The sequence below is a fragment of the Convolutriloba macropyga genome, chromosome 8 (assembly GCF_964194025.1).
Source record: "Convolutriloba macropyga chromosome 8, txConMacr16.3, whole genome shotgun sequence".
Lineage (NCBI taxonomy): Eukaryota > Metazoa > Xenacoelomorpha > Acoela > Convolutidae > Convolutriloba > Convolutriloba macropyga.
Window position 1 is genome coordinate 12021927 of NC_134475.1, and position 26065 is coordinate 12047991.

The following is a 26065-nucleotide window of genomic DNA, read 5'->3' on the forward strand; positions in this document are numbered from 1 at the left end:
AAAATTACTAACATTTTTTTAAAGTCTTAACAGCCATTAAACTCAAAAGCTTTCATAGGAATTCAAAGACTACGCTCAGCTATGCCACGATGTGACTACAAGGATGTCTATGATGCCTAGGTAATCAATAAGACATCACAATATGTCTTATGACTATGAAAAAAAAACAACAAATACAGGCAAAAACCAAAAGTTCTTGAGAAAAATGGGAGAAGAAAGTGTTGAAGCCATTTAAACCATATGTTTTTCTCAGAAAGTTTTATCTATGATCCTTTGGACGTATTCACTAAAGAAAGATGTAGCCATCAATATTATGATGACGTGATAAGATTTCAAAATGAACCAATAAAACGAAATGTCCAAAATATTTTTTAAAAAAATTTGAAATCTTGTGGCATTGAAGACGTATAACCAATAGTTATTTGATAAAGCCGCCAATGAGATTCACTTATGTTGCAGTTGTATGAAGGAGTTCAATCCTGTTTTTACCGAGACGAACTTACAGTTCACAAAAATAAATTTATGATTTACTAATTTTAAAAAAGTTTCGAAGATTTGTTTTCAAAGTCTTAACAGCCATTAGCTGTCCACTCACAGCACTAGATAGGTTCACTTAATGCTCATTAGCAAATCTATTGCACCTTTAGTCAACAAGTTTATGCCATAGGATTATAAAACTTTAGTAAAACCCCAAAAAATAAATCAAAATTTCATTTGAAATTACGAAATTTGAGATACGAGTCCAAAAAAAACATGAGCGATCCCTTCGAAACAAATTTTTTGCTCATTGGGCTTCATTTGATCGTAAAAAAGGTTTGTCATTAACGGAATTTCGATATTAAAAGTGTCTAGTCGTCTCTAGGTGACCAAAAAGACAAAAAAGTTGCAAAATTTTCTAAAAAATTAGCTCCCAAACCTAATTCGAATTTTTTTTATATATTAAATTTCCCTCTAAGACTAGAACTAGTCTTTATTATGTCCTTTCGTCTATTAAAAACCTAAAATTGATTTACTTCTTGGCGTGAAATCTAGTTTTGAATTAAATTTTTTGTAGAAAAAACGTTAATTCGAACGAAAACTACGGTAAAAGTGAACAAAAGTGAACCAAATATCCAGTTTTCACATGAAACTTTAAACCTCGATAACTCCTCAAAAAAAACAAAATTAGAAAAAATATTTTTAATTTCGAATTCTACGCTGGACGAGCTTTTTAATGATACCACGCACATTTCTCTACGATGAATATATCGGTCGGTCAAAATTCGCGGAACAAAAAAAAACCCATTTGAGTATATAGTTCCCCCCCCCCACAAGTGGGGTCGGAACAAAATTTTATTTCATTTCAACTGATGGATTAAATTGGAGTGCAGTCTGTAATTTTGAGAGCCTTGAGAACACACCGAGAAATAGTACTCTTTTCATTTTTGCCCCCGGTTTGAGGAATACTTTGGTTTTCAGGATTAGCTTAATTTCATTAGCACGTTGATTGCTTATAGAAATTTCATATAATCGCAGATTAATAGCAGCCTAAGTTCCTTTTGGTGAATGATAGCATTTTCATGGAAGCCGATGAATCATAGAACGTTACTTATACCGACATTTCAGTCGAAGGATCACAGTAATTTTATAGAAACGCTTCCTATTAGCAGAAAATTATACAGGCATTATTTTAGGTTACACGCAGTTGCTCCAATGTATTCCACAAATTAAAGCAAAAAAAAATCAATGAGACTGTGACGCAGTGGTATAATGGCGGGTTCTTCAACAACAGATTGTGAGATCCAATCCGAGGACAGCAGCTTCAGAAAAATGCAAAATATGAGAAAAAATGAACCAAATGATAGAGTGCGTGATGTGGCGAGCAAAAAGTATAAATTTAAGGCGGCCATTTAATTTTATCAGGTTTTTTTTTATAATCCACCAAAACGGTGACGTCTTAACAAATAGACGTACCAAAAGGTAGAAATTTCAACGAATGTGTTTGGTTGAGAAATTTAAAGCACTGTACCGTTAAGCGTTCAATTAGCTTAATTTGGACATAGCCTATTTGTAGAATATACTTTTGTCGCATCTGACCATGCCTCGCGAGCCCTGGCCATGCCTCAGTGGCCCGTGGTACTTGATATGAATCTATCACAACCGAACGTGAGACCGGTTCCCCCCGAAAAAAAAAATTTTTTCTCTTCCGGCTTCTCGCGATTTCTGAGCAATTTTACGTTAACATTCATATCCCATTTTAAAAGATGGAGAATTTGTTGAGCAATCAACCAATTCAAAAACAATATTCTCATATTCTCAATAGTGATTGGCCAGCAATAAAATTTCTATATTATGGTACGTCTGCCATTTTATCTCAAATTAGTATTCTTCAGCAGTTAAAATCAAGGGGAGTCCGAACCGGGCCCGCATTTTTTGTTTTTATTTTGGTATCACAATATTTATTTTAGATGATTATTAAAAGGTGGCATGAGCTTTTTAATTATAGGCCCTATTTTGTTACCTCTGCAGTACCAAAGCTGAGCTAATGATTTTAAAGTCTCCCTGACAACAGTGATCTATTCAATTTTTAACAATGGTTTTCCCATATATTTCCACTTCTTGCTGTCTCGTTTTTGCTGTTTCTCGAATTATTAAGAGGTTGTTTTTAAGTCTATATTGTTATAAAAAGCATTTTTTGGTTTGAATGGCCGGGGATATGCGATATCTACCCACTGATTATCAGTTTATGTGGAAAATCAGAATTAGCAGCGCACAAGCACTTATGCGCGAGCTTCCTTGGCTGTCCTTAAATCGATAGCATGATGTCCTACGCTTTCCAAATTTGATCATTGTTACAAAAAAATAACTATTAACTTCTGAGTACAAGATATATCAAACTTATTTGGTATAATTCCTGCACTATCTTGTACTCTGAATCGTTGAAATTTGATTCAGATCAATACTTCTGTTGTTGTAGGAGTTAATAAGGCACCTTGGTTTTTTGAATCCAACGTTTTTTAGTTTTTTTTAGTTGGTCAAATGAGACTGAAAAAATTTTGCTCGGTTAACAGAATAATTCATTTCTCCGCGTTTTGTGCATTTTTTTGTTTTTGTTTATTTTTCGTTCTAGCGTCTGCTTATCTTAGTGTGCTGCTGCTAAAACAAGGCGTGCGATTAAGCTGAACGATTTGATCTAACAATCGCACGCCTTGTATTAGCAGCAGTAGACTAAGATATAATCAGTTACCCACCCAGCAAACATCAGGCACAACACTATACACATAAAATAGTCAAACGAAAAGCCTGAAAAAGCTAAATTGTAACATGTTTCAGCAGAACGGTTTGATCTAACAAACATGAAACAATTTAGCTTTTTCAGGCTTTTTGTTGGACTATTTTCTTTGTATAGTGCTGTGCCTGATGTTTACTGGGTGGGTAACTGATGGAAGAGATAATGAGCACAATTTTTGTGATGTTTTGGTTTCGGTCAGTTTAAATCGTTTTTTAGTCTTAACTTTGAAGCAAATTAACGGCATTGTTCTCAACTATCTGTTCTTGTTTCAAAAGAATTTGAAGAGTTAAGTAAATAGTCAAATTATTTCGTTTGGTGAGTCGTTGGCTGCTAGTGCCTAACTGTTTTTCAGCTTCGAGTCCGTTAGTCTTCCATCTTTGCTTTCTTTTTGTATGATTATTTTTTTCATGTATCGTGGTTTTCTGACCAATTTTGTGTAAACAATTAATCTTCATTTTGTTTATCTGTGGGTTTCACTGCCGCGTTGACAGCTATAATGAACAAGTCCCTCGTTCATTTAATTTTTATCCAATTTGTTATGTTCTGCAGTAGAATCTTTTTAGGACGCGTTAAGAAAGGAGGAAAAGCAAAGACGACAACATGGTAAACTTTAAAACTGTGTTCAAGCTTCAAACACTTCAGCACGTAACATTAATCACAAAGTCTGTTTAAGCTTCAAATTTACACGTAACGTATCAAACAATTCAACACAGAACATCTTCCTGATAATTTAGAAACATGTAAAAAAGAATACCGTAGCAACGAACAGCTAACTACACAGAGTAAAGAATATTAAGATGATTTAAAAACAATCGAGACGTTATTATTAATAACCAGTCAAACTGACACAAAGGAAACTATAAGACAGCAAATACTTTAAATAAATAACAACTTTTCGAAATCATTCAACTGAATAATACAATTAAACCATACAATGAAACAGCTATGAAAGAGAACTAAAATCACTTCAATTAAAAACAAATTGTACACAAACAGTTAACATAAAATCAAAAATTAAATACAAACAAACAGCTAACATATCAATAATTAAATAACGTCAAAAATCCAGTCCAAAACTGAAAACTAAGTTCAAAAATACTTCGACTGATTCAGTAATGCATAAACTGAACACTTTCGCTATGATGCTTGTACATTTCGAACGCCCAGTCCCAGCAATTCGGGCCAACCAATCGGTACTCGAACGACATGTGAGGGCCAAACAACAAGTGATAAATTAGCCAAAAGGACCTATACTTGCAGAACACCTTCCAGGGGTAGGGAAAACACCCCACTTGTCTCGCAAGGTAGTCTTTGTAGCGTAGGAAGGGCATCCGCATAAGCGCAGAGTCGCTTTGCTTCAATTTATGTCTTCGATTCATTAGGACCCATCTCTCCATCTTAGATATGCTTGGGAGTTTTCTTTGCCCTCGGAACACCAAAACTGCCCAGCGAGATTGCAGCTCCTGAAAGAGGTAATTTGATTATTGTTACATTGACGGGAAAATATGCATAAAATTAGCCAAATTAGAATTCGATAACCAATTCGATTTCAATGATAACCAATTTTAAGCCTGTTATCTCGCGTGGTCCCAGTTGGATAATTCGGACAAAAAAGTCAGTCAGATGAGAGCTTGAGTTGCTAAGTGATAGAAAAAATAGATACATTCCAGTTCGTGCTACGTGACAAAATAAAGCTGGGGAAAAATTGGGTAAGTTGTACCAAGAACAAATCAATGAAGACAGCTCTTAGAGACAAATTTGTAAAACTTTCTCTCGGCTTAACAGAAATGAAAAAGTCCTTTGAAAATTTTATTTTTTTTTTCCGAAATTACTCAAACCTGTTTATTTTTTTTTTTACTTTTTTGCATCATAAATTAATTGGCCTGACTTTTCACAACACGCTTATTATGTCAGGGGGCGTTATTGTTTCAAAAGAAGCACCAAAAGATCAAAGTATTTTTTTTAAGGAATGGTTAGTTATAGGCCCATTTTTTTATTACCCTGGAAAAAAAGACACTGTATGAGTCGTTTGTAAAAGGCACGTAATAGTCTAACAAACAATAATCGGCTCTGTATATTGATATATAGGAAACTTTATGTTTTTGAACAAATTGTTTACATAACCTTTCTTAACATTTTGGATGTCCAAAAATTACGTTGACAACCTAGTGTTCACCATACGAAGTTCTATCACTTTGCATAATTTTGAACTCAAATAATGTCAAATTTTTCGAATCTTGACAGTTTGCAGAAAAATTAAAAATAAAGTTTTCCAAAACACTGGTTGAAAGTTTTTCTGGCACGTTTTTAGGGCTCTTCTCCACCTGAATAAACCCCAACGCAACATCTGAGCCTGGCATTTATACAGTATTTTGAAAACTTGGAATCAAAGTGAAATCCGTTGTTTAAAAACTTGGAGACATTGCTAGAAGGCACATGCCGTATGTTGTCTACCAAGATAGCGCTAATAATGATGCTAATTATAACAATAGTAATGATAGCGGTAATGTAGTATGTCATAATAAATGACAAAGCAGGCTAACCAGTTGAAAGAACTAAACATTGAGCAAAGGACTCAAACGACTAGAGAGGGGTCAGTAGCTTCCCGTTAACTTATGCACTCAAACTTTTTGTCCTAGTTTTTTTTCCAATGGCTTAACGTCGCTAAATAAAAAAACACATATGGAAGTTTGACGGCAAACGAAAACTATGTCTTTTTTGCCACTCGCTGTGACTTCACATCAGCACCGCTTGCTTTCACCTGAAGATTCTCTCGCTCTTTTTGAATTGAAGCTCTGGATGTCATTTTGCTTTGGCGTTTTCTCATGATAAAAGATCCCGGCTGCTGTCTTGGTATGAGGAAAATGATTTTTTGGGCACTGCTAGCTCTTTTATGTCATCAATGGCTTTAAAACTTTACAACGACGCCTTCTGTCATCCTCAAAAGACCCTCACATTGCATTTGAATGTAATGGTAAAAGCCAAGATAGTCTGCGTGCTCTTTTATGTTTTTCTGGACTGTGGGAGACGCTTCTTGTTGAAGATTCTACGGCCATTTGAAGGATAATTAGTTTTAGCTTACACTGACATGCGGACTTGCGGCCAAACATCCATTTTCTCGTCAAAATAAAAAAATTTGACGATGATTGCATGTGGATATGCTTCACTTTGTGTCTTACCAAGGACTTGATATGCCTTGAATCTCGAAGGACGGGTTGAAAAATTGCGGAATCTCTTCAGAAAGTCACATACCTGGTGCGAGGTTGGTGCAGTAGCATCGCTAATTGGCATATTTTCTAAAATAGGATACTTTCGAGGTATATTTTTAACTTTGTGACTCAAGACTCTATTGCAGTAACTTTCTGTTGTAATTCGTTTATTTGATTGTCTTCTGTAACCATTTTATTCAAGAAGTGCAAGAGAATTTGCTTGATTTTTGCCTCTTTAAGCCCAGATTTCTATGTTCCTTTTTTGGTCGGTTTCCAATGCAGATAACGTAATAGCTCAATTTCAAAGGGAACGTTTTAAACCAAGTGTTCTCTAGCTGCTCATTTTGATTGTTTGCTGCTACTTTCGATTGTTGAATGATGTGGTGTTAAAATATGCGTGTTAAATGGGTCGGGCTGAAAAGAAGCAGAACCTTTAGAAAGAAACGGTTAATTATAGAACCCATTTTGTATTACCCTGGAAAAAAGACATTGTAGAAGTCTTTTGTAAAGTCCACGTAATAGTCTAACAAACAATAATTGGCTGTATTTTGATAAATAGGAAAATTTATGTTATTGAACAAATTGTTTACAAAATCTGTCTTAATTCAGAAATTAACTTTTTGGACTTTTTTCGATTCAAAAATTAAAACGTCCAAAGTTATGTTTACAACCTAGTGTTCAAAGACAATCTAGTGTTCGCCATACAAAGTTAAATCACTTGGCATAATTTTGAACTCAAATAATGTAAAATTTTTTGAATCTTGACAGTTTGCAGAAAAATTAAAAATAAAGTTTTCCAAAACACTGGTCGAAAGTTTTTCTGGCACGTTTGTAGGGCTCATCTCCACCTGAATAAACCCCAACGCATCATCTGAGCCTGGAATTTATAGTATTTTGAAATTTTGGAATCTAAGTGAAACCTGTTGTTTGAAAACTTGGAGACATTGCTAGAAGGCACATGCCGTATGTTGTCTCCCGATATAGCGGTAATATTGATGCTAATTATAACAATAGTAATGATAGCGGTAATGTAGTATGTCATCATAAATGACAAAGCAAGCTAACCAGTCGAAAGAACTAAACATTGAGAAATAACTCTCAAACGACTAGAGAGAGGTCAGTAGCTAGCTGCTGCTTAAGGGGGCTAGCTAAAGCTGAATTGATGTGGGAGGGTGAGCGAGGGGGTTGTGACATTTGCGAGGAGTTGCTGATTGGGGGAGGAAGCTGGATAAGGGAAGTGTAGTTGAGGACGAAAGTCAAATGAGCCGCCAAAAAACTCCAAGTTGGTCGTAATAAACGCATAAAGATCAGCGGGACACATATAATTGATATAGAATTCGTTTGAACCGTAAATTCCAACTTAAACGTTCAAATCAGCTCTTAAAAACGAAATATGAAAATTATCTCTGTCGAGGTTTTTATCAATATTTTATTAAATATTTTTGCAATTTGCGTATAAATTGCGGACAAAAGCTACAAAACTGCCGTTGCAATTGTTTCGGAACGTTTTTAGAAGTTTAGTGACATATTCTATTAGCAAGACGTGAAATGAGATTAATTTTGCTTGTTCCAACTTTTTTCCGTAAAGTCGAATAAAAAGGCCAACAAAAAGGGGGCAGAAAGGGTTCAAACCAGGCAGAGGCTTCAAACGTAACTAAGGGGTCCACTATACTTTTTCCAGGATGACATTTACCCCAACAACAAATAGAAACTGCATTCAACTGTTATAGCGATTCGTTTAACAAATTTTAACTTAAACAAATGGCTAAACTCAAAGAAAGCTGTCTCAAAATTTCATTTTTCATTTCAAATCGAAAAATTTTCCTTGCATTCCTTTCAAACAAATAAAGTAAATAATCTCGAGCTCAAGAGAAGTAATTTAGGTGGATGATAGCCGAATTCTGAAGCACCACAGCGACCCCCCTTCTATGATTTCATCACGTTTTCTATATCCAAAGTAACTTTATATTCCACACTTACTAGAACTGTAGGCACAGATCCATCTGTTGTCACAGCTCCTATCACTACCAATCGGTTTCCACCATCACCAGCCCAATTCACCCCATACACGTCTACTGGCCACATGTTCTGGTACAACATCGTATCTCGAAATGTCGGACCCCCAAACACTCGTTCATCCACAAAACTAAAGTCACATCTATACCCCGTAGCGCATATAACAGTATCGACATTATCTATGACGCTTCCGTTCGTTAGTATCACGTTTCGGGATGTCAATTGCTTAATTCCCTCCGGAATGAAGTGGACTCTTCCGTTTCCGATTAGAGGAATGAGGTCATCGGACACCATAACTTCGCTGGACTCAGCATAGGAGTATCTAGGGGTGAGACCAAAGCCTTTGTGGTTAACATTGCTGTTGAATATTCGGCATGTCATTGAGTTGAGCAACCATTTTGGCACTAGCTCACGCATATACATTTGAAACCGACTCACAGTTTTGGCAACAAAAGACTGCATCCCAGGGTACCAGTACCTGTGATAACATAACACATACGTAATAATACCATTATTATGCACTTCTTTAAATTCATTTTTCGCATATTTTGTTGAGTTTTTGTAAATACGAAATTGACTGGTTTATAGCTCCGAAGTATATATTTGACTGGTTTGGTACACTCAAAAATTATTGAGCTCATATTTAGCCTACTGTCGACGATTATAAGTCACGACTTTAAAATTTGCCAAATTGAGTCCAAATAATTTAGGAGTAACAGAAAAAGATCTCGGATTAAACATTAAAACTTGACAAATTTCAAAAGGGTCTTTCCTATTATAGCCCCCAGCTTAGTGGCCAGATAACCTATAGCCCCCCAAAATCATGATAACCATACCATAATGCCGTGGGGCTATAATTTTATGTGGGGTATATGGAAAAGATGTATAATTTTATTACAAAATGAAGATAAATGATTTCCAAGAAATGCAACACGGTGCATTTATTATTATTATTATATTTACAAAAAAATTTAGAAAACTTTATAGTTTTGTGCAGTGCCATAAACATTTGACAAAATTACGGAATTGAATCACATATTGAGTCGGTTTGAGACCGTATGGTTAATTGCAAAAATTAAGTTACGTTTAAAAATATAACGATAAATGGAATTAACCAAATAGATTTGAGCTCGAGCGGAACGAATTAGCACGAAGCTCATAAGTTGGTTGGCAAAATCGGTTGGCATTCGGTTGGCAAAATCTTGCAAGTTTCTTGCGAAATTGTTCCGCTCGAGCTCAACTCTAATTGACTAGTTCAATTAACATATTATTCAACGGAGAAAACGCGAGGAATTAGAGGCTCAGTTTGAATGACGTAATACAATGTGACCTATGTTGACAAAACGGTTGTTTTTCAATTTATCAACAATATTTCCTCTCGAAATTAGATTAGTAAATGCTAGACCTTACAAAAGCTAGACCTTACAAATAAATGCTAGACCTTGCTAGGCCTATTTACATTTCGCGGTTTAACATTTTGCAGCAAAAAACATCTTTTGTGCCCCACTGATTTTTTGCCAGAACACAAAAAAATTACGGCGTATCTTGCAATGGTTTGTTTTTTGCTATGGTGAAGGCAGAATAGCTATTTGCATCAAATTATTCTCTAAGAACTTTTAACATATGCTTTTTGTCGATGGTTTATTTTATAAGAACCCTCCAAATTGAATGGTTAACTTTCAGGAGCCTTGGAAGTGTAATGGTTTTTTATAGGAACTTAATGTCGAATGGTTAAATTGTGGGAACTTACAAGGCGCTGCATTGCCCTGTAAGAACTTGTAAGAGGCTTGCAGGTTCTTAATAGTTAACTCTTCGAATTTGACCCGGAGAGACGTTTTGGAACACTTTTAGTTTAAACAATTTTTTCTTCCCATCCCTCTTGAGGGGGAAGGAACTATATACTCAAATGGTTTTTTTGCTCAGTCAATTTTGGCCGATCGATATATTTATCGTAGAGAGTTGAGACTGGTATCGTTAAAAAGTTTGTCCAGTTTAGAATATGGATTTAAGTTTTTTAATTTTCGTTTTTTACAGGGAGTTATCGATGTTTAAATTTTGAGAAAATAGAATTCCGGTGAGATTTTATTCACATTTTCCAGAATTTTTTTACTAAACTTTGCCACTTTTGCTAAAATTTGTTATTGTTGTTGACATTTATTTGTAAAGACAAAGAATTTTATTGTACGCTATTTTTATTACATTTTGTCAAACTTCTGGCTAAATGTTTCAAAATTGCGGCTTTTTCCTCAAAAACAGCGCGAAATAAGTTTTTTAGTCCAGTTTGATTAAATTTACAGGAAGTAAAGACACAAACAACTAATACAATCTTTTCAGACTCAAAAGGGGGCTTTGTGTACTTCAAATTCTGTTGAGAGTGCTCTGTAATTAAAACTTTGCCTTTTTTCTAAATTTATTCGTTGATTATCAAAAACGCAGCATCTATTTGTGTTTTTAACTAACAAAATATTAATATCTGTAACATTCGAATAATTAAGTGCTCCTAATAGACAAACAGCAAGAGCAGATCTAGTTTTGGACCAATCTTGGACTGATATAATCCAAAAATAATCAGGATTGTAATCAGTCGGTCTTTTTTATTAAAAATCGATCTTTTCTACAATAATTAAACAACAGAACATTTCAAACCAAAGCTCACTAATGATAGTTCCAATTGGATTTCTAATTAGATCCACATTGTTGTACCTAGTCAATTACTTTAAAGCTTATAGTTGCTTTGACTTTTAAATAATGATTTAATGCAATTTGCCTCTATTTTTCTCCTAATTTGGTCAACTTGTAAATTTTTGTCAGCAACGAAACAATTATTCTTCTTTCTATTAAAATCAAATTCAATCGTCGAGGTTTTACGCCTTAAGTGTTGTTTTTCTGGCTTTGATACATTTTTTCACATTTTTTAAAGAAATTTTAGGTATTCGCCCATTTTTCACGTTTTCTTGTTTTGTCACTTATCACGTTACTGACAGATCACATATCACATTATTGGCTATCAAAATAAAGCACAATTGATAACATTGAAATCCTTAAAGATATAGATTATTGTTTTAACGGCTTCGAGACTACTTTCTCGAAGAATTTATTTGAATCTTTTAAATTTTGTCTTTTACAGTACTTTCTACTTTGTCTTTTTAGTTGTATGAAAATTCCAGTACATTGAACCGGTCTCATTGGCTTTTCATGGAAGAATAGATTATGTGATATTCTGATATTAGTATATAGCTCATGGCTTTCACGACACTTTGTAACTTCGAAATTTGTTATCTAGTCTCATTAATTATAAACCAAATTTGACATTATTCTTGTCAAAGGAAGGTTTCAAAAGGGATTGGTGTCACATATTCAAATATTTTGAAAGAATTCGTTCTTTGCTGGCTTCGGTACGGAAAAAAAATAAAGTAAATTTTGATTTTTGTCATGCTTGACGTTCTTGTTGAAGACGTAAGACACATTCTGGATTATTTCAAATCTCAGAGGCTTGCTTCGGAAAAATAAACAAAGCTATTTAATTTTTCATTCTGTAAATAATGGCGTTCATGTCTTTGGAAATATATTTTTCGAAAAAAAACTGAAGTTTTACTTAATTTTGCATTTTTTTTCATTTTTGTCTACTTGTTACCTAGCTTCATTAATGAGAGGTTACATATTGCGCTATCGGTGCTTGCAGAAATTGCAATCAACCCTATTTTGACGGCCATAGTCTGGCTTTACGGTTTCAAAAGCGTTTTCTGCCAAGTTATAATTGATTTTTTGTTTGTTGTCTTTTTGTTTTTTTTTGTAACCGCATAAAAAACTGAACACCGACAGTTCTTAATTCCTTCTATACAAGATTTGGTAATCGTACACCTATGGGATATTTTTGGTTGATTTCTAATGGTGTCCATTAATTGTAAACGGAAATTAATTGTTGTAAAAATTAGCGAAATTTAGAACTTTATTGTTTTTGTGCTTTATTTGTCTATTCGTTACCAAGCCTTTTTATTGAGTAGTCCCAAATCTTTTCTGGTGAATTAAAAGTCTTTTTGTTTAATATCAGTTTTATCTGACGTCATTTGACTCTGTTATTAAGTTTTGTTTTTTAAAACGGACAAGTTTTTGATGTAATTAATTTTTGTTGTTGTTGTTTGATTTTGCTGTTTGTCTTGACTCGCTTTCTTAATATTTGCACATCTTATCAATCTAATGCACCATTATTTACTCCACCAATGAATTATTTGCTTTGGAGGCTATCTTTTCGTTCATAAACCAATTTTAAAAAAAATACTTGAATTTTTGGGTTTTTCTATGTTCCTCATTTGGTAGACAATCATGCAAAAAGTTTTGGCTGAGCGGGGTTGGAATCTTATGTGCAATTGCACATTACCGAGTCGCCTTGTTTGTTATATATACATTTTTCATCTCGACGTTATATTGAAGGAACATTTCTATGTTTTTCATTTACAAACAATTTGTCCGGTAGTAAAAGCAGCAATATACCATGCCAATTTACTGCCTTTAAGAATTTTTCGGGAGTAGTTTTTTTTCACTTAAGAGTCGAGAAGAGTTCTATTTATATAAACTTGTTCCTCAATTTTGTTCCTGGTTAGAGGTTCATTTTGAAGGTTCCGACGTTAAATAAGTTTTGAAGTACCGAGAATTTTTATAAGGCTGCGCTTCAGTTATTAGCAAATTTAATCGTATCTTCAACATATTCGCAACAAGCGTATAATTCATCTCCTAATTTTTAACGGAGCAACCTTGTAGCTTTCTCGCTATTTTCAGAAAATTAGCTCACTTTGGCCTGCATATTTTACAACCTAAAAGAACAGCAATTTTTCTCAAATAACTGATAATTTTGTCTACGCTGTTATTAATCCAAGAGCTCAAAGTTACGAGAGGCTCAATCCAATTGGTATATTAAATACTGAAAACAAAGATCCGATCATGGGTGAAGTTGAAATACAGGCGAAAACGGCATTTTCGAATTTCATTTGACAGTAACTAACTTTTCGTGAAACTACCCAGTGAAACGGAGTTTGAATTAACAATTCTTGCAAGGTCATATTTGTGTTGAGCCACCTTGAAATGCCTTATCAAGAACAATGGAAGTTTTATTGAGACATGGGAAGATATTAACAAGTTCTCAGCACGATTCAACAAGAAGAATCGTACGAAGAGTATTACCAAGATCTTATCAAGGTTTGTCAAGTTTTAAGCTTCCTATCAAGATGTTTCAAGTTTCATTTTACTGGGTATATTATGCTCAGTTTTTTCGTAAATGAATGGACATTATAATTTCAAATAACGAACTTAAGTCGCAAATTTAACCTGACGATGCCATCTAGTTATAAAAAACAAATGCAAATAGAATATAGTCGACCTGTCTTAAACAATTGAATAATGTACCTTGGTACTAGCCATATTCCCTTCCTGCAGCACAAGTAGACCATTTGAGCGCAACACTTGCTTATGTCACAGGCAACGTCTCCCGCAGAATTTCCTACAACCACATACACGAGACCATAAACTGTTCAAATTTACAATTTTAAAGTTTTTATAATGACATGATCTACTTTCCCGATACCGTCCTGAAGGAGTGGTCGCAAATTTTTTGTGCAAATGATATGCGCTTGATAATTTTATACAGATGAGATAGATATTGAGTATAATGATAACTTCCAAGCTATCAGAGCCTCTGACAACCAACTCGGAGAACGGTTAGCAAGTTTCAAAAACTTCCAATAACTAAAATACGATAAATAAAACGCTTATTCGCTTTGAGCACACACCAGGTGTACTTGTAGCTTTTTTTTTCGTGGTTCCACTGGGAAAGTTTTAGCCAACTGTTCAGCAGGCGTCGGATTTTATAGTTTTGCAGACACGACCAGATGACAGCTTAGTTATAATTAATCTCTGTAAACAGCATGACAATTTACCCAAGAAATAGTTTTTATTTCGAGATGCTTTGACAAGCTGAGATAGCATTTTGCCGTAATTTAGTTTAAGATGTCTAGCCAATATCAGCCATTAAAAGAAAATGTGAAGTTTCATGCATGAACATTCAACCAATAGAGTAAAGCCTAAGTAGTTTTTATTTAAGAGCAATTCTGATCCCCTAACATTTGACTTTTAAGATACTTGAAAAAATGAAGTAAAATTATCTTAGCTTCAGGATTGTCTAGGTAATGACTTTCTTTCGCAGTTTTTGAAAACAAAGTTAGTTAGACATTTCTACAGCAACAAATGTTGTGAATTTTTTATTAGTGTGACAATAAGTACTTTTTTGGAACTCCAAGTCTATATCAGCACTAGACAAGTTTAAACCCAAATCTTATTTCATTTTTCAGTACGAGGCAAGTCTTAATACAAATTTTAGAAATCTTGCAAGCATTGCCCGTATTAGATCATATTGATATTTCCTATTTCGTAGTTCTTCCAATTTAATTCCCAACTCATAAGTCATTTTAAACAAAAAAACACTAGCGAAAGTTTCAAATCAAAATTTGTAACGTGCCACATTTTTGGGAAAATTATCACGTGGATTTGTGCTGACTCAATGAAGTAGATGCAAAAGATCGGAGATCATCCCTGGGTAAAGCAGGACAATACATAGGCACATTATTTGGGGGGGGGGTTTCAATCAGTTGTCAGAAGTTTTCATCTGTTTTTCAGACTTTAACGACTTTAACTCCCTAAACAGTCGAGATCACCAAAAATTTGACGTTTTCAGGATAAACACAGGTCAACTTTGTCCACAAAGGTACTTTTTTTGCCGGCGTTGTAATCCTACATCAAGTTCTAATTGACCCAATATTGGTGCAAAACACTAGTCGGATCCGACATCAGACAGAACAGGAATCGAGCCCAGTTTCCCGCAATTTAAGAATGACTATGCCTCAATTCCAACTAGTTCCAAAACCAATGTTGACCTCAGCTATTGCTAATGTGCTGTAGTTTTTCATGTTACTCGATGATAACCCGTTTGGGTTAACTTAACTGTCAGAGGAGGAATCAATCATTCGTCTTTATTTCGTGTGTATTTTCAAAGTTTCGAATAATCTAGTCTTAATCTCGTCCCGATCAGATTCAGACTATTACATCGGTCAGAAGCTCAGGTTTTAGTTTTGATACCCTCCGAAAAATAAGGTATGCATGACGCTTCTTCTCTAATAACTTTATTTATTGTACTTAGGAGGCTCATTTTTAATGATTTGGCTTATGTCCTCTAACGTTACTATTCCGGTGTAATTTGCCTCGTTTAATGGAAAGTCTGCAGCGAACGAGCATCAGCTACTACATATAGCTTCAAAAGACGGATCAATGCTTGTGGGGGGGGGGAGGGGGGTATTTTTCTGAGACAATTGCGGTATTCCAATCTTTTTGCTAGAAGTTTTCCACTTAGTTTCTCATTGACAGAAAGTTTTTACTTCAAATTGAATCATTTAAAACTGTTATTTTTGGAAATTGGATTGTCGGAAAGATGGTAAAAAAAAAAAATTGGGGGTATAGACAACTTAGTTTGCTTCCTTATGACTTCGGTATGGCAAATCTGGAAAATTCTTAAAATACAATGAAACGGCTTTTGCTCCCCTTGATTTTGGCGGCCCTTGGAACAATCTTCATTCTCTACAATAGCGGCTAACAGTCAAAAGTAAAATTCATTCTAACCTATGGTCAATTGAGTACATATTTTTGAACGCATGAAAACCAGGAGCTGAAAGCATTGTCCTACCTCTTAAGAGAATGCAAAGAAAAAGACCTTTGGGCATATGCTGTGACAATTACAATAGCAGAGGCCTGCCTGGCATAATCTTCTTCTGGACTAACATACCCAGGTCTAGACCTCGACTCATGAAAAGACAATGCTCGACAAAAATGTGCTATGAAAAGACCATACTGGACTCATTTGAGCTATGAAAAGACTTTAGCTGGACTTTAAGGCATTCTGGACTTTAGCTCGACTCAGATTTTTTGCAAAAGACTTTAGCTGGACCCTAAATTTTACAAAAGACTTTGGCTTGACCCAAAGTTTGTGCTGGACTGAAGCTCGACACAATGTTTGCAAACAAAGTCGAGTTAAAGTCTTTTCATGGGTCCATCATTAGTCTTTTCATGGGTCCATCATTAGTCTTTTCATAAGTCTGTTTTTCTGCCATTAACGTTTTGCGTGCAATATTGCATATAACGTAGTCAGCATATGTGATCATGCACCTTTTACGATTCAAAAGAACCATAAATACCTCAAAAACCTGCATTATTTTTAAAAAAAATAGCTAATAATTTTGGTAAGGAAAACAAACTGAATAGCGCCGAAATTTTTTCATGGCTAATGGGACTAGGACCAATATTCTTAAGCTAGCTGGTTTCATTGAATCAAGTAATGTGGTAATATACTCGATCTGAAAAAACTCTTTAACTTAAGAATTGACAAAATTCTTAAGGCTTTTGGCAGATTTCCAACTGATTCTTAAGTTGGACTGCTCTGGTGCAAAATTATTTAGTCTTGCTCCGGTTCTGCTTCTGTATGTACAGAAGCAGGAAACAAATAAAAAATTTGAATATTGAAAAAAAACAGACTTATGAAAAGACTAATGGTGGACCCATGAAAAGACCTTAACTCGACTTTGCTGGTTATTAAAAGACTAATGCTGGACCCATGAAAAGACCTTAGCTGGACTTTCTTCGTTATGAAAAGACTTTAGCTCGACCCATGAAAAGATATTAGCTCGACTTTTACTAGGAACCTCGACCGTGTAATTATAGTCAATATTGGCCCCCCTACTAGACTTTTAAAGTCTTTTCATAAGTCGAGGTCTAGGCCTGGGTATAAAGAAGCGGTTGGACTCGAGAGCTATTACGTTATAATTAACTTCAAGAAGACTGTTGTCATCAACCTGAGTAAGCTCAAGTTTGCAGGACTACCGTCCTGGCTAAATCGACTGTTTTGAATTTTGTTTTCTGACAAGAAGCGAGAAACCAAGTAAAGCCAAAAAATGGTATCCCACTTCATTAAATTTTATTAGGGTTAATTTCAATCAAAACTGTCAAGAGTGTCAAGCGAGAAAAAAAATTTTGGCTCGGCAGAGTTTTCTAGTTTCATCTTTTCAACCTTTCTTCTGTTAGTTTTTGAAACACTCTAGGCTGAAAATTAAAGCGTTACAGCGGAGCAGAATGACTATTCACTGTAGATCATGGCACTCATTCATAGGTTTTGCATCGTTTTGGATGAGATATGTGCGGGTGGTGTGTGTAGTTGAATGTTTCATAGCAAAAAAAATTGTGATCACTTGATCTTACCTCCAAGTTAGCAAAAAAACAATAATTACCAACAAAACCTCTATACCTCTATCAAAACAAACCAGAAATTATTAAAATCATAAGCAAACCTCCTAAAAAAGACGAAGACAACAACTGTTAAAATTCACATGTGCACAAAAAAATCGCTTCTTAGAATTTTTTCACACCTTAATTTTTCTTCTCGAAACGAAAGATATAAACAAAAAACCATTTTTTCTCTCCATTATTCAATTTTATTCAACAATCAAACTACATTTTTTTCACGCGTTTCATTTCCTGCTTCAAATTTACTCCAATAAAATTCTCTTCACAGTAAGAAACTTCTCAAATACTCCTCTTAGAATCATGTGATTGTGTCATGGTGGAGCTGCAATTGGGCGTTAGAGAACCAACCCTCCTTGAAGTTTCTTTGATATCATGCAAACTTCATATACGATTTCCTACTGTCCATAATTGATTCCTAAGAACAATCCCAGTATGAAACAAAACATTCATAGCCAACAAAAGCTTTCAACTAAAAGAGTAGACAGTTTGTGTTGCAACTACTCGGAAAATTAATTGCGACTGTTAATAACGAGACTAAACCATAAGACTATAAAATAACATTAAATACTAGCTGAACAAATAAGTTTCTCAAACAACTTTACGAAACCACAGTTTTGAAGCCATTAAATTTGTCAGATATTAGCCGAAAGAATATAACATCTTCATTTACGTATTCTTTGACCATCATAATGTTTTTTTGTAAAACGACTATAACAAAATAACAACAAAAAGAACAAAAAACTGAAAAGTACCTAAACTTCACAAAATTCCTCCGAAACAAATTGTCTAAGCCCTGAAGACATCATTTGAAACGTTTAAACAACAGCAAAAATTGTGTTTGATTCAACAAAACATTTAAAAAAGCTCTAAACAATGAGGCTAATTAACGAAAATGATACAAAATTGTGTAATACGGAAAAAACGCAAACCAGAACAAAAAAGGATAAATTGATGAATACTATTAATCTTTTTTTAGAAAATTAATTCGGAAGTCAAGACAACCATTATCTATTTACCAATATCTGTTATTAAGTTCATTTATTTATGTATAGTTGGCCACTGAGACCTTTAATTACACAATATATGGCAGATGACAACAAAAGTTAACAACAAGTATAGAGCAAAAATAAAAAAAACGCTACCAATTTCTGCAAGAGAACGGTGTCGCAGCCCTTCAAGCCATATGTTATGAAAACAAAAAATATTAAAAAAATAAAATTCCGTATTCTACGCTGGACGGGCTTTTCAATGATACCACTCACAATTCTCTACGATGAATATATCGGTCGGCCAAAATTGACTGAACAAAAGAAAACCAGTTGAGTATATAGTTCCTCCTCCCCAGTAAAGTGGGGGTCGGAACAAAAATCCTATATGCCCAGCTATGATTGGCAAGAAATTTTTCTGTTTCTTTCGAGCTTGGAGATTATAAAATTTTTGGCTTTCGAAAATTTTGCATGATTCTTGTACGAGTTCCACCAAGTCATATATGATCTAGTGTGCACTCAAAAAAAGTTGTATGCTGGGTGACCCAGGAAGCTATTAGCTTATTACAGCGACGAAGCCAGTGTGGATGGTGTTTACAAAATTTGATGGTCCTCTTTGGCACTATATACCTGGGCTACCCTTCGCAAACTGTAGTTCCTCGGTTACAGTTTTGAACTTTTGTGATATTCGAATAACACATCTTTTGCTATCATGTGAACAAGTGAAACATTTCTAACGTTCATTTAGCACAGAAATCAACATCACGATATGTTTTGTTCAAAATTGGCTTCATATCTGGACATGAACGCACCAAAATTTAAATTAGATAGCGCACATTTTTGGTTTGGTGCGCACTAAGGCTGGACGTGAAAACACGAAAGTCTGGACGCATAATCACTTTTTAATGCATGAAGAACGCACAACAATTTTTAAACGCACGGAAGTAGGCACTTTACGTCTAGAACGGTCTGGAAATTCCAAAGCATTTTCTGGCGCTCTGGGTCAGTTCCTATATCTTTATACTGCTCTACCGGCACAAGATCAAAAATGAAGACTGCCCAATTATCCGCCAAGTTTCCAAGCTATGGCCTGTTTTTGAGCGATTTATGATTCGAGAGTGTATAACAATTTTATTGGAACCAACCCCCATCTCTCGGAACGATCTGATTATGCGGAAAATCTGGGAGGTTTTTCATTCCGTCATCATCAGAACTGATTTAGAACATTAACTTTCAGTACTGATTCAGCAAGTTTTCAGAATAGTTTCTGCATTGATTCGGAAACCTCTCTGACTCAGAGGAAAATTCAGAATACATTTATGAATTAACTTGAATCAGAATGAAAATCCGATTTTTTTGCACTGCAGACTAAACTATATCGGAGCTTAAATACTCTGCTTTAGATTATTTATCACACTCACCTCCACCAATCACTATCACCTTTTGTCCTTTAAATTGACAGCCATCTTTGAACTGATTAGAGTGCATAATTCTCCCCTCGAAATTGTATGCCCCCTCAAACTCAGGGATAAAGGGAGTCCGAAGAGCTCCCGTACACACCATTACGAAATCGAAGAAATACGTGTTCGTTTCAAAATGCTCAGTTGCATATTCACAGCCCGGTCCTGTTTTGTTCACGTGTCGCGTTTCAACCCGCCACTTTCCCTCATAAAGATCAAAATTAACGTGAACAACTTCAATGTTGAACACAATGAAATTATATAAAGAGTAATTCTTCGCGTAATCGTGCAAATATTGCAAATAATGTTCGTGAGATGGAAAAATTGGACATTTTTGGGGATATGAATAATTTGTGCATTTTTGAGGAAACGGAAAATCGCTGAAGGCTGTGAAATTAGCTGGGGTGTTAGCGGTCAGATTTTTGTACACAGACGCCCCCTGTTTGTACCTCATGTGATCAGAATAGTACCACACACCCCCGATGTTGTCATTCAGTTCGAAGCACGTGGGAATAAGTTGTTGTTCTAGACATGATTTGATAGATACAAGGCCCGCTGCACCCGCACCGATTATACACACTGTTGACATTGTTCACAAAAAATTTCAAAGAATTAACAAAAAAAATCAATTGATATAAAAATGCAAAGGTTAAAGTAAAGTAATCAGAAGTAAAACCAATTTTTTCGTGGACTAGCTACCTTCAAAATATTTTTGGTTAAGAATATAAAGTTTTCGGGCCTCGTTAAAAGATGGTAAAATTACTCGTAATTATAGTTTAAAAATTTGTAATGCTTTCTTATAACATTTATTTTTAGTGAGACTATTTTTGTATACAGCGTGTCCCATAAAGCTGCAAACGTTTCAAAATTTGCAGACAGAGTTCGAAGGTCAAAGTTATAGTCTGTCCCATAAAGTTGAAATAAGCGAACATTCGAAAACGTCAAAAACAGGCAATTGAGCATCAAATTGGTCATTTGAATCTCAACGTTTTCCATTAAGCTTCTATAGTCAGTCCCATAAAGTTGCAACGCTATCGAACGTTTCAAAGGTCAAAGTTCAAATTTAAAACATGCAGATATCTAGCAAAACACTGCCCATTTGCATGCCCCGAGCTTTTCGAACTTTATGGGACTTACTATATTGATCATTTTTTTCTACATGTTTTAAAGTTAAACTTTGATCTTTGAAATGTGTCCAGTAGCTTTTGAAACGTTCGATTATTACAAACTTTATGGGACACGCTATAAAAAGTATAGTCTGTCACATGAAGTTGAAATAATCGAACGTTCAAAAAACGCTGAAATCATGCAATTGAACATGCAAATGAGCAATGCGGACAGGGTTTTTTTCAAACGTTCTATATATGGAACACGTTACAGTTATGGAACACACTAGATTGAATTCTAAATGATCGTTTGACTTTCGAAGGTCAGTTAAATCACAATGAACAATATTCAAATGCTAGATACAGCGATCGCGAATATCTCAAAACAGCTTTCTGTTACGACAAGAATTAGTTAAACAATACTAGAGTATGGACAGATTGGCGTTTGAAGTCGAAAATTATATCGGCTTTAAATGCATACAATTCATAAATTTGAGTTACAATAAGACAAAAAGGCTGGCGTTGATGTTGTTTGATGATTTGTATTTTATATTCTATACAGCCGCACGCCAAAACTTACAACTGCTAAAAAACAGCTTTCTCATTTTCGACTCCAGTATGAGACGTTTTGACTCCTCGGACGCTCAAAATTCTAAGAACGCAGCATTTTTCGCTACATAGTCGGACCCCTAAAGTTGAAATTTTAGTGTTTTCCGAATGTTTGAAAAGGGCTAAAAGATGCTATTGATCATCAATATGGTCATTTGAATACAGACCAATTTCGCCTTTAATTTCATCAATACAATTTTTCGCATCCTTTTAAATTTGAACTTTGACTTTCAGAACTCTTTCAATTGCTTATTTCAACTTAACAGGACGAACTATGGTCCAATTTAAGATAGATTATATCGCGAAATACATTTGAATGTATTACCCAAGTTGACCGTTGTACAGAATTTCCGCAACTATTCCAAGTCATATAGAATTTGCAAGAACTCCTGTAATCAATCGGAGGGTAGAAAATTTTCACAAAAATATTCATCTATCAAGTGTAATGCTCATCTGTCCCAAAACAAGGGACAACCATCCGCTTCTAATGCTTTTCTAAAAAATTTCAAAGACTGAAGAGATCAACCAAGAAAATGATAGTTGATTATGTCAAATTTTGGTTTTTCAATTCATTTGCTCTTAAATTGGACAATTTTTAAATTTAACTCAAACAAAAGTTTCAGTATTTACTGGAAAAATCAAAGAAAATATATGTGATTGACCTTTTGATTTTTGAACTGAAAATCTGAAGGTTTGTGTATGTTAATTACCCCAGGAAGGTGGTTGTGTAATTTGAAAATCAATATTGAGTCAACTGGAGGAAGTAAGTTTTAAAGTCCAACAAGCATAAGTTGATAGTGTTGGAAGTTCTTCGTTTTTTAATGATTTTTTTGCTCTTGTTACAAATTCCACAGTTTGTATAGCATAGCCGTAAAACATTCTTAATAACTAATGGACTTGATTATGACCAGCATTTTCACCTGCTTTGATAATTCAAATGAAAACATATAAATGGATTCCTATAGAATTTCTAAATTGGACTGCTAATAGACACGAAATCATTTGAAGAGCGCAATTATCAAATTCAATTCAAATTTTCGTTCTTTCCGCGAGTGATATCCCTTCCTGTTGTTATGATTTCGAGTATCATGCAAAAAGACAATTCTGCTGTTTATGACTCATAAGCGATGATATACTGGTGATAAGTTTAGGTTTTTCCATATTTTTATTTAGATCGATTGGTGGTTAAACCGAAGCCAATGGAATGCCTGATTTCAAAAGCGACCAGAAGCATCAAGAACCATCAACGGAAGGAAGAATTGAGAAAAAAAATTCCTTTTTTTCTCGTCACATTTGTTGTTGTTATCGTCTTAAATATCCCTTATTGGCTTAAATTTCCGAAATAGAAATAATGCAAATTTCAAATGAAATACTGTCGATGGGTTTGATTTTTTGCTTAAGAGTTCACAGAACTTTACAAAAAGAAAATTTTTCTTCAAATGAAAATAATAAAAATTGAAATTGCTTTACCTTTCTTTTCAGGAAATCAATCTAGTTGTATAAATTTTGTCAATTTTGTTGTTGAATCAAGTAGTTCTGGAAATATAAGCCCTAATTTGCGCGCAATTAGTATGTTCGAGACGCCAGAGAAATCACCAAAAAAGTGACCACACATTTTCAACATTGTTTGGATTTTTCTTTTTTCTCTAGAAAAAAGAGACACAAATTGATAGTTTTTTTCTTACGGTGAATAAACAAAAAATGAAAATTTATGTGAAGAAAAAATAGCTGACTTAGCTTATATTCCCGCAGTTTTGAAAAGAAGTTTGAAACATTGATTCCTTGTTTGTGTTTTCCATTTTGCGTATAAAGTACCCTTTCAAATAAAAATTTTTCTTTTTATAATTTTTTCCTCTATTGAAGTATCGTTTGATGAATAGAGTAGATTATGATTAATAAGCTAGCTATTGAAGTAACACCCACAGATTAAACTTCCTGCTCTTAATATTTTTTCCAAAAGCGTTCTTTAGACAAAATGTATAGTTGAGGAATTTTTGTCCGACAATCAATTAGGGGAACACATCACAATGACTTACGTGATCTGTTCTAGAAAAAACTATCATAAACATTTTATTCACGTTTATTTAAACCATGAGATGTCGTCTTAATTTGAGCCTCGTCTCGTCTTAGATCATCTCTTAATTTAAGCCTTGAGGTAGTGCGCAATGGTGCTCGCTTAACAGATCAAAAAATACGAGGCTGAAGTTCTGTTTGTTTTGCTGTGATTTCATCACAAATAATAAGCAAAGTTTTAAAAAGTAGTAGGTATGAGCAAAATCTAGATTTTAAGGTGTTGTTTTCTGTTTCTGACGCTCGGATTTTTTGTTAAATTTGGTTCAATCAATGTCTTTTTGCATCTTTTCCGTTTGTGCCCCGCCAGCTTAGTGGGTGCAAATTATTTGCACCCCCCAGACGCATATGCCATATTGTTGCATGGTGATTTACTGTGGAAAGGCACGTGCTCTGTAACTGGGGGTTGCATAAGGTACTGGGGGGGGGGCAAATGCAAAAGATTGCGTATCACAAATTGTGTCAGACGAAAATTCATTAGTTTAAACTCAAGGTATGACCTTCAGTATCACAATATTATCACAAGGTATGACTTTTAGTTATCACAAGTAAATGCACCAAAGAAATAATTATAGCTACCAATGGCGGAAATGGCAATGAAACACGTATTGTTTCTGAGTTATTACACAAATGTAAGTTAGATAGTTTTACTATCGAGTTTTACTTGTCAAAGAGGCTCATCTTCCTCTGTTTCGTTTCTTAAGTTGTAAATGCTCTAACCGATATTAAGAACATCTCTAAATTCTAGACAATGTTGCCATTTTTGGCAAACTTATGTCTACATTTGTGCTAGTTTTCTAATTTTTCATCTTTCTGCTCCGGTTATCTTTTATTTCCAAATATAGTTTTTAATTAACAACACAACTCCAAACTCCAACTCCGTGTGAGCTATTCGAAATTGAAATGTCAATTGATTGGCTCTAAAATTTTTGTTTTCAGCTGATCTTTTACCTAGGACTCCAACTTTGTATTGGAACAACAAAGCTTGAATTTCAATTTCCAGTATTTTCCCTGGATTACTGTTTGATTTTGAAATTCAACTTTCACAAAAGCATTTTTTACAACCACCGAAGTTTTTCCTATGCTGGTATATAACAATGAAACATCAATATTATGCTCAAGAGCTTTCAGTAAAAAAAATCATCGGAGGACGTTATAAAAAAAATTCATATTTGAAAAACTCAAAGGAATTGGATAAAATATGCACTAAAATTCTTTGTTTCAAATGTCATACTTGTAACTATTTCTATAAAGTATTTTTTGGGAGTCGTATCCATGAATTTTTAAGCTCATCTTAACACAAACTGGAAACATCGTTTTTTTAAGGTACTCGCTAAAAAACGTTTTAATGATTTAACAGGAATCACGGCCGTCTTCTATTTTTTGTATGTGAAAAAAATGTTTTAATTTATTCCTTGTTTTGTATGAAAAACTCAAAAAATGCTCAAGTCAATTTCAATTCTCAATAAACAAGAGGCTCGGTAATGTGAGTTTGCATGTAATGATCATACCGGCTACTCCACATTTTTGCTTAATTGTCTACCGAATGAGGAAGAGATCAAAAACGTTCAAAAATCGACAATTTTTCAAAAGTAACCAAAGTTTGATTTGGAAAAACGCTTCAAACTCAAATCACTCAGTAAAGTAAATAATGCAAAATTATATGGGCCATTGAGACTTGTTGTTAGCAAGACTACGAGACAAGACACCTAAAAATTTAAATTTTGCGAGAAAACGGCGCGGAAGCCGTTAAAATTTTATACTACCCACTGAAAAAATCAGATATGTTCAGTGGTTCACTCGTTTTAAAAGCCAATAATGTGATATGGAAACCAATCAGATCTGTCGTTAATTAGCCCTGGTTTGAGGGGAAAAAGGAACGCCAAATACAGACAAAAATTAGGAATTAAATTATTGCAAAAGAGAGATGTCAGAACCGTTCAAACAATAAGCAATGCATTAAAACATTATATATGTTCATTATGGCTTTTCCTCAAACCCA

At 34.5% G+C, this 26065-nt stretch overlaps 1 protein-coding gene across 1 annotated transcript; it reads right to left on the bottom strand.

Moving 5' to 3' along the window:
• Window positions 1–3858: 3858 nt before the first annotated feature.
• Window positions 3859–21180, bottom strand: LOC142344466 (dimethylaniline monooxygenase [N-oxide-forming] 2-like). The gene is made up of 4 exons (XM_075396124.1): window positions 20240–21180; window positions 13897–13990; window positions 8461–8974; window positions 3859–4734 (listed from the first exon to the last, which is right to left on the bottom strand). The coding sequence occupies exons 1-4, from the start codon at window positions 20865–20867 to the stop codon at window positions 4381–4383; spliced, it is 1590 nt and encodes a 529-aa protein (XP_075252239.1). The 5' UTR covers window positions 20868–21180; the 3' UTR covers window positions 3859–4380.
• Between the last annotated feature and the right edge of the window lie 4885 nt (window positions 21181–26065).